General features: G+C 44.4%; 1 protein-coding gene across 1 annotated transcript; it reads right to left on the bottom strand.

The window, feature by feature from the left end:
- Positions 1-735: 735 nt before the first annotated feature.
- On the bottom strand, positions 736-2,755 carry LOC147456380 (large ribosomal subunit protein eL20y). The gene is made up of 4 exons (XM_086514886.1): positions 2,620-2,755; positions 2,319-2,434; positions 2,171-2,234; positions 736-1,193 (listed from the first exon to the last, which is right to left on the bottom strand). The coding sequence occupies exons 1-4, from the start codon at positions 2,632-2,634 to the stop codon at positions 852-854; spliced, it is 537 nt and encodes a 178-aa protein (XP_086371012.1). The 5' UTR covers positions 2,635-2,755; the 3' UTR covers positions 736-851.
- Between the last annotated feature and the right edge of the window lie 7,305 nt (positions 2,756-10,060).

Here is a 10,060-nt window from a genome sequence, read left to right as displayed (position 1 = left end):
ACATAAGGGGATACGAAAGAGCGTGCACAACCGAATCCTTCCTGGCATAATCTAATTCGCGCAAAAACCTTTTCTGGACCCACAAAACTTCGGGCAGTCTGCTGCCACGGAAGAGAAGATGTCCGTGCACAGCAGCGCAAGCCGTGGGAGAGCGGTTGATCTCACGACCCTCATCTCCAGCCTCAAGACATAGCCAGGAGGCCACGATGTATTGTTCCCTGCCTGCATTTCACAGCTTTATAATCTTAAGGATTCCATGGGCAGTGTGAACAGACTTAATTTTAAAGGGGCTTGAGTGCAGGCACGCTGCCATGCAATCTGAATGGAGCCTTAGGTCGGCAAAAAAAAAGAGGGCATTCATAGTATTATTAGTATGGCATAGAATATCCAGGTATGGCAGAAACCCAACATTGGTTTCATCCATAGTATTTTACTACAGCATGTCAGCTGGGCTAAGGGCTTAAGATGGGACTACAAATTTCACTGCACATGCTCGCAAACGACAACACATTACCACTTTCAGCTAAAGCCTGCATAGCTACCACACTACACTACATTGTCAAAGCTTGAAATCTTCCAAGCCAACAATCTCCCCTGTATAAAAACCAACCCAACCCATCCGGCACTGCTGCAGCAAGTTCAGTAGAAAATACATACCAACTAGCATTCAAGCAAGATTGGGTGCATTATGCTCAACGACAGTCAAGGAAAAGCTTCAACTTAATGCTCCTCAAATCCACAAAGCTTTCGCAAGCAAATATATTCATTTTGGATAATTCTCAACATCAAAATCTCTTTCAAAGAGGTGCGTCGGTAGTAGTGCACTAAATTTGACCAAAACTGCATAATTTCTAAACAAAAGTGTTAGGCCTGCTTGCCTTGTATGTGGTCTTGAGCTTCCTTGTGGGAGGGCGGATCTTACGGAAAATCAGGGGAAACTTGATTTTTGAATCATGGAACTGCTTGGTATTCTCTCGCTTGCAAAGCTTTGCAGGGACAGTAGCTGTTTTGATGATTTGAATGCAAGGGGCCCGAACACGATGTCGAGAAGCCATCTCATCATACATTTGCTCAACTGCCCCATTCAAGGTAGTGTCTCTGTACTCCTTGTACATGTTATGATAACCTGTTCGGCTTTGGTAGCGCACCCAAATGCCGTAGTTCTTGATAGTAGTTGGTTTTTTCTCGAAAATCTGAAACAACAGACACTAATCAAAAATCTGTGGCAGGAAAATAGACTTGACATTGGAACATTCTTCTTTTCATGGCATACGTCTCGTCTTTGTAACTAGGCAAAAGAGAATGTAATCGAGCGCCACATCCATTTCAATCAAAAAATAATGTAAACGTGCTAGACAAACATTTGAAATCTCGTGATCCTTTTGATCACAGATTCTAAAAGGAAAACGCATGCTCTGGGTTGTGCTCTGATACAAGTTGTGAAGTCCTCACACCTAGAGGGCAGGGAACCTTCGATAGGCCTATACTGATGTCCAATTCATCACTAGCATGAACCATTTGGAAAGACTTGGTCCTATCTAGAAATGGAAGCTCAGGCATCCATACACAGGAAATACATAACCACCCAGGAAAATGTTGCATACATAAGTCTCCTAAGAGACCTTACAGTATGGCATAGTATTTATAATATATACCTAAGTGTATCCAATGTGTATCCAATATAAGCCCAAGTTCACCTTTCTCCAATCATGCATAGTATTTACTAGGTACTACGACCCCCCCACTAGTGTAATCAGTGTTGAATAATGGGTGTAGAACTAGGTACACATACTCACACACACCCCACAGACAAGATCTGCAAACTAAGTTTCTGTCATCATGCTTGAGATGCAGCAGAGACTCGGCCATAATGAAGCCTACTTGAGCCCTAACGCCCCCCCCCCCCCCCCCCCCCCCCCCCCCCCCCCCGCGGGGGTTAGACAAAAATGAGGCTTAGTAATGTCCAAGTAAAGCAAATCCTGTTATAACGTGCTACAAGCATCAAGCTGCACAAAATGATAAGAGCATTTGCTAATGAATTATGAACGAGTGCAACAAAAACCGTATAGAATCAGACAAACAGAATCAATGTGACGCACAATGCACAGAAAAAATGCAACCTCGATTCTTCGCTAAAGAACTCATCAGCAGCTAGTCATTGAGCACTTACCTCATTGATTGCAAGGACCTGCCCATGAGACCTCTTGACTTTCTTTAGTTTCCTCAGAAAGTACCTGAAATGCAACCCCCCCAGAAAACTCAACTCACAATAGTGCTCACCGCAAATGTGTATACATGTATACATGTGAGCAAATTACCAGAACTTGGACTTTGCCCTAACTTCATTGGTGGCCCACAACTTCATGCGGAAGATCTTGGGTTGCTCATCTGTTGCTGTTGGCAGTGCTCTTCCAACCACTTGGTATTGGTGAAACTGCACTCACAACTCTCTCTCTCTCTCTCTCTCTCTCTCTCTCTCTCTCTCTCGTGTGTGTATGTGAGATCATTGATTTCGCGTGAGATCTGATTGCAATCATGAGAATATGCGCGTGTGTGTGTGTGTGTGTGTGTGTGTGTGTGTGTGAGAGAGAGAGAGAGAGAGAGAGAGAGGCAACATACCCGGAAGTTGCCCATCGCAACCAGCAGCTCGTCTGCAGAAAGAGCTACTGCAGCAATCGGCCCTTATGAAAAACCTTGAGTCTGACGGTTGAGATCAAGCCCTATCGAACGGCCCAGGACAAGGGCATTTTACTTTGGTTAGAACGCTAAATCAAGAAAATTCCACATATATAGCAAATTGGAAATTTCACGTATGAAAATAACCTGCATGCAACTTTGTATGCTCTCACACAAACGAGTGCTCCATACTTGGCCTGCTCACATGTCGTGGTGTCGGTGGCTCATCAATCGAGGATGAACGTTGACTGCATACCGGGAGTTCACGCACATGCTCCAACTACCCTTGAGTGCAAAGTCAACTCCTTTTGTCGTGTCGTCAGGTGTCACAACCAATCACACTTCTCCTCTCCACGAAATGGCTCTCCACTGGGGGTGACCGTTAGGCTTCCACCATGACGTTGCGATGGTGCCAGTGAGAGAGTCGATGGTTGTGCACAGGGGCATGGTGGGGCTCAGGTGGACCCGTGGTGGGCTTCTTGCACTTTTGCATCGGAAATGGCCACCGTTGCACTGCATGTACGCACGCTAACCATGAAGCCATGTCAAACCTTTCCAATTAGTGTTGGTCTTTGGTTGCAACATCTTGCTTATGATCATTTGATACATCTTGCTTATGATCACTTGATTCTTTTCCAGGTAAGCCCCCCCCCCCCCCCCTCTCTTCCCCCAAAAATCGGTTCGTAGAAGCCTTGTCTGAGGTTGTTGCTTCCAAGTTGAAGGCCGATGACTCAAAACAAGAAGTGTTGTGAGAAAAATGGCTCTCTTCACGAACTATTTATGTGATCACAACCAACCCTTAGTCTACCCTTTTAGAGAAATCCAATGAGGACTGTGAGAAACTAGAGCTCACAAGCCTTGCATTCATCTTCTCTGCTACTGATCTTTTGTTTTCTTACCACCTAGGTGTAGGCCAATGCATGATTAAGCAAAGCTTTGAGGTGTACATTTTGAGTGCATGCATAAAATGCTGAGCTGGTTGTTTCGAAATAATTTCTGGCTCTAGAAAATGGAATTTGGTTGGTCTCTGTTTTATTGAAAGGAATGCAATTGGTACCTAGCTTCTTGGTTCTAGAAAGACTTCATTCATTAGTGTGTATCAAAAGCTTGTAAGTGCTATGGTGCATGAACCAATGTAGCATTCATGGTTGCACCATAGCAATAGATAATTAGGTAGATTAAATAGGTAGTGTCATGCCAAAGGCAATCCTGGGGGTCAAGGACCCAGTTGGGACTGCTAATGGGCAAGGAATCCTACAAGGCCAAGGGTTTATAAATAGGGAGGTAGGGAGGAGGATCCATCTTAGCACTTCCTCAGGGCTTTACACTGGTACCAGAGCTTTAACCTTTTTGGGCAAAAGAGGGTGTGTCCTCTAGAGATTGCATGTTGTTGCATGCACATGCAATACCATGGAGACGACGAAGCAAGGCCGCGTGCAGCAACCCTGGCAGAGGGAAAGGAGGTCGGGTCGACCTTCGCCAAAACGCCACAGAGCGGGCTCGTCGAGTTCGCAAGAGGGGCGGGGGTAATTCCCATTACCGATGCACAGGCCGAAACCCACCACGTCAAGTGATCTCTCTCTCTCTCTCTCTCTCTCTCTCTCTCTCTCTCTCTCTCTCTCTCTCTCTCTCTCAATGCCACTGTCGTGATGCCATAGCTCAACAGAGCTTCTTCTTCCCCACTTTGGGCGCCCAAGGTCAAGGACAAGGGTGCCCACGGGCAACCCCCCCCCCCCCCCCCCCCCCCCCCCCCCCCCCCCCCCCCCCCCCCCCCCCCTACCCATTCGACCTCGGTTCTCGACACCACGACAAGTCGTCGTATTGGGGTGAGCAGACGACAAAGCAGCAGAGGTTTTCTACTTGCCAAATTTTTGTAAATCTGAGAAATTCACAACACTTATGGAGTGAGTGCGAATTCAAGAAGAAGATTGTGGTTCAAAACCCTCGCCATAACCAATAATTTGAGCTAGCTCAGCACGGCGGGCCAGCCTCAAGCGGGACTTCAAGAAATAACACTACTTGATTGGCAACAATCTCGAAGGGTGGTTCGACGGCAACACCAGTTACCACATGTAATGGAAATGGCCTATGAACTTTGAGAATAGCGGAATTAAGAGAATTAGAGTGAGCATTTTTGTGAGACTACTTTGAGAACATAGAGGGTGAACTTAATTAGCGGTAGCAATATTAACCATAGTACTTAATTAACTTGGCATGAACAATACTTTTGCAAGAGAGAGAGTTTAGAGAACTTGACAACAATTGAGGACCAGATTTATGTGGAGCCGATCCCCCCTCCAATAGGCTTTTGTATTATAGATTCTCCCATCAAGAGAGACTTGGTACAATACAATCTTTGTGTTCCCTGTGACCTAGGTGATGCAATGAAGATGGAAAGCTTCATGCATCACGAGCATAACATAGACTTTGCAGAAAGCATTAACCATCCCCGGCCTCAATCACCTTCAAAGGTGGAGAGAGCTAGCGGGGGATGAGGGTAGAGAAGAGGAAAAAGAAACATTCATAGGAGAAAGAAATAGTTTTTCAAAGAAACTAATATCTAACCAACCCAATTGATTTTCTCATATTAAATTGATCACTTAATGTGGGAGAATAAACGGGAACAAGGGTTAAGATATTGAGATGTGCTTATTGATCTATCTCAACACAGGGCCAATGGTAAAGGGGTCCAAATGAGAGATGGTCTATCAAAGAGCAAGGCTAACCAATGGAGCATAAGACCTTAGGGTTAGCTTCATTGAAGACCTCCAATAGTTAGTGTAAAAGTCCTTTGACCTTAGGTAAGCTAGGGCTGAGCTTGAGGTGGGAACCCGGCCCAAGCCTAAGGTGCTTGAGGTGCTTGATGATTGAGATGCTTGAGGTGCTTGTCATGCTTGAGATGCTAAGGTTGCACTTGAGGTGAGAACCCAACCCAAGCTTAAAGTGCTTAAGGGCCAAGATTATGGTGGGAGCTGGGCCTATGCATGAGGGGCTTGAGGTGTCAAAAGGTCAAGATTCAATCCCTACGAGGAGGGGGCAAGCCCTACAAGAGGGGGGATGAGAGAGAACACCCACATACTCGCACAAGGCATGCATGGTACAAAAAAAAGCAAAAGGGACACTTATCAAGTTCCTCCTCATGTTGCCCTCATGGTGTGCTTGAAGCCTATTGGTTGGCCACCCAAGGGGTCCAATAATAATTTAGGAGATTTAATTAATTGATTTTGCATTTATCAAGTCCTCTCTCTCAAAGGGGAAAAGGGAACACTTGTCCCAAGGCTACCCTTGTTGCTCGTAATGCCTCCTGCTTGTGATTGGTGTAGGGAGGCGTTGTAGCACGACCTAATCGCAACCCACACAAAATTATCAAATCCGTGGATCGGCAACCTGGCTAGGGCATGGAAGCACTTGCATCGGATGAATGGAATAGAGGATTCAAGAGATCACCTCTCCAATGCAAGTAGAGATTAGCCATGGCAAGACTAACTCTAAACCTACTCTAATCACTAATCAAACAACTCCTACACACACCAAGCCCACCGAAGTCCGACTTACCATAGACTAGAAACCCCAAGCACACTAATGATAAGCACACACTAATTACCACATGTCAATCACAGCACTTCATCAATAGCTACACACACGAAGTGAATGGTGCTAGAGCTTCATAAAACCTATCTACACACAAGCAAACAATAGGGCACACACACTATTTACAAGATTAAGACCCAACTTAATCAACTTAATTAGTGATGCTAAATATCACAAATCGAATGCTTATGGAAAAATAGGAGTGGTTACTAGCAAAAAGTACATACATCTCTCAAATATAGAATAATGAAAGTGTCATACTATTTCATGACAAGATGAAATGTAGAGAAGAAGTAGACTAATGAGAAAATAAGTATTAGATTAATCAAGAAGAGCTTACACTAATTACAATGGTTAGCACTACCCTCTTAAGCATGGGCATTAAGCTCAAATCTAGGCCAAAGAGTGAACACTCTAGAGAGAGAGAGAGCTCTCAAAAGTGGATCCTCAAGAGTGGATACTCAAGAATGAAGCCTCCTTGCATAAAGGCTTCCTTTTAAAGGCTTTCACCACAATCCCTTCTACTATGGGTTTAAGCTTGATCCCTCAAACTATACAACTTTGGAACTCCAAGTGAGCCCAAGACTTATACAAGGTGAGTGGGAAGTATTGTGACATCCATAGCACACCGCTTGATGCACAACCGGTGTAGCCTGTGTTAGCTGCTGCTAACAATTGGCTAGGCGTGGAGGGGTCCAATGAGCTTCAAGCATGAGTTACAAGAGGGGGTCGACCCAAACAAGCTAGGGGGTTTCTTAGGGGGTATACTCACCCACACACTCTCATTGTGTGCTATGCAAAATGCAAGAGCTCCCTCTCCTTCTCCAAGCAAGTAGAGGTTGAGAGCCTCCACCAACACTCATGGCTATGGAGTGCAAATCTAACCAAGAGCCATGCTTCGATGCTTAAGCTTTCCATCTTCTCCTTCTTCATCACTATGCTATTATGTATGCTAGCAAGAAGAGTTATGATAAGTGAGGAACTAATTCTTTCTCCTATGAAATGTTTCTTCTTCCTCTTCCTTACCCTCATTCCTTGCTAGCTCTCTCCACCTTCGAAGGTGTTTGAGGTCTTGGGACTGAGACTTGGGATAGTCAAAGATTTCTTCAAAGTTTATGTTATGCTTGTGATGCATGAAGCTTTCCATCTTCATTGCATCACCTAGGTCACAAGGAACACAAAGATAGTATTGTAACAAGTCTCTCTTAATGGGAGAAATCATAGTACAAAAGCCTATTGGAGGGGGGGACCGGCTCCACATAAATCCGGTCCTCAATTGTTGTCATGTTCTCTAAATTCTCTCTCTTGCAAAATTATTGTTCATGCCAAGTTAACTAACTGCTATGTCTATGTTGTTATCTTCAATTATGTTCACCCCTATGCTCACAAAGTAGTCTCTCAAAAGTATTCTCATTAATTTTCGCTACTCTCAAGTTAAATAGGCCAATTCCATTACATTGGTATTAGAGCATTTGGTTTCTCTTTTCTTAAGAAGAGAGGTCCTTAAGTAGCCTATAAATGGTTGATGTTGTTAATTACATTAGGGTAAGTGGATCTGGGATCTATTATCGGTTTTGTTGAGCCCACTATGTGGGATATGGTGCACACCTCGGGAGCTTTGGACTTAATAATGGAGTCTTTTTAGACTTGCCTACGGCGTTACCATTATTGATCCATAAGAAGTCCGAAAGGAGCTAGCCCTCGGCAACTCTGCTATGTTTGACCTACTCCACTACTCTCTATAATTAACCACTTTGAGCCGTGGGTGTAGATACTTAAGAGCCCATTTTCAAAGGCTAAGAGGAGTGACAACTAAAGCTTTGAATTGCCAAAGCATACACTAAGTACATACATAAATTCTGTTAATATGGCTGACAATAATCAAGAGAGTAGAATGAACATTGATAGCTTTGATTTGCACATGAAGTGCTAATGATGATGCCCCCATGTTTGTCAATTATCTCGTTACTAGGTTGCAGCAAGCTATGGGAAACCCTACTTTGCAAGCCGAAGTTACTCAACAACCTCGTGCTTATGGAATTTCCCTTCCTCTCCAAGAGGAGAGAGAGCTTAGGAGGCCTCTTGAAGAGATCCCCAAAAGAAGACTCTCTCCTATACGAGAGGAGGAATCCAAAGAGCAAGAAAGCAATGAAAGTTTAAGTTCCTCTGAAGATGTGGCTCCACGAAGACGGCAGTCTAGACGATCGCCCACTCCTCCCAAGAGGAAAAGATCAACACACAGTCCTTCTCCTCGTCATTCCAAAAGAGAAGAGAGGAAACAAAGGAAGAAAAGGGCTAGGAAGAGGTCACCCTCTTCTCCTTCTTCTTCACCTTCCTCCTCTTCCGACGAAAGCTATGGCTATTCTCCTAGAGAATACAAGAGGAGAGGACATCGCAAATCATTCCCTGCATGGCGAAGGTCACAAAAGCTAAAGAAGTTCAAGGAGGGAGGAAAGAGTATCTCTTTTCTCACCTATGATGGCACCTTTGGTGCCACCGACAGAGCGTTGGCCTTCATCGAGAAATTTGATGCGGCCTTTATAGACGAGGGCTTTACGGAGTCCTCCAAGCTACGCCATGTAGCTATGCACTTTCAAAAATCAGCTCGTCAATGGTGGGCTAGCCTTCGTGGCAACGACGAAGCCCCAAAGACATGGAGTTTCCATCATGAAGTAATTCCTTGCAAACGATGCAAAGGACAAAGTGCTTACCAAATGGTGCAACTTGAAGCTTCTCTCTCATTAGTCTATCCACAAGTATGTAGACATGTTTTGGGATTTACATCTCAAGATTAGTGTCTTTCAAAAGATAGACTTTGCCGAGCAAGGTAGCAATTCTGTGCAGGATTACCTGAAGAGATGGCCAAATACATCAACTCTCAACGGCCTAGTACTATTAGCGAAGTAATCCATCACACCATGGTTGCTTCACGCATCGATTTCCATCAAGGAGCTAGACGGAATGTCAAGCCCATGGAAAACAAAGACAAAAATGATGCAAAGGGGAAAACCAATGTTCAAAATTCTTTCCAAGGCACTTCCAACAACAACAACAACAAATTGGTCTAAGGAGAAGAGATTTTACAAAGGCAAAAACAAACTCTCTCCTGAAGATCTTGAAGCTTTTCGCAAGGACCATAAGTGTTTCAAGTGTGGGGAGCAAGGACATGGCTATCGTTCTGGCCCCAAAAAGAATGCTTGCAATGAGATTCCTAGGGCTTCCACCATCGAAGCTCCAAAAGAGGATGTTCATTGCAAAGTATCATCACTTTCCTATGCTTGGGGAAAGGTAAGAGAGCATGATGCCTTCATCTTGTTTGACCCTGGCTCTACTCACAACTTCATATCAACGGAGTTGGCCACCAAGTTGGGCATTCAATCTTTCGAGATGGGAGATATGGTAACGGTTGACACAACTTTCAAGGGACAACAAGCCTCCGTTACTCCCTTGATTGAAAAGTTGAGGCTTCATGTCCAAAGCTATGTCGACAAAGAAGACTCCTTCATCTCTCCTCTCCAACATGAGGATGCTATCCTAGGGGCGCCATGGTTTGATCGCATGACTGCCAATATGAAGTTCCCTAAAAGGAGAATCTAGTTCACCTACAGAGGAAAGAACATGTATATAGATGCTAGTGAGCGTGGTCGCACTATTCCACTTGTAAATCCTCTTGCTTTTGATAAGTCAATGAAGAGCTCAGTTTTTGCGTACATGATTTTTGTCAAAGAGTCTCTAAAAGATCCTAATGTTTCATCAAATGTAAATGGTAGGAATCAAGAAGAGTTAGACTTGT

The sequence above is a fragment of the Adiantum capillus-veneris genome, chromosome 6, assembly GCF_014529385.1.
Source record: "Adiantum capillus-veneris isolate H3 chromosome 6, ASM1452938v2, whole genome shotgun sequence".
Taxonomy (NCBI): domain Eukaryota; kingdom Viridiplantae; phylum Streptophyta; class Polypodiopsida; order Polypodiales; family Pteridaceae; genus Adiantum; species Adiantum capillus-veneris.
Note: the sequence above shows the minus strand (reverse complement) of the source record. Positions and strands in the feature narration are given on the sequence as shown.

Excerpts from the sequence above, each read along its gene's own strand:
- LOC147456380 (XM_086514886.1), bottom strand. Across the intron at positions 2,235-2,318 it reads AGGGCAAAGTCCAAGTTCTG|GTACTTTCTGAGGAAACTAA; the intron begins GTAATTTGCTCA and ends GTTGCATTTCAG. Across the intron at positions 1,194-2,170 it reads AGGTCCTTGCAATCAATGAG|ATTTTCGAGAAAAAACCAAC; the intron begins GTAAGTGCTCAA and ends CTGTTGTTTCAG.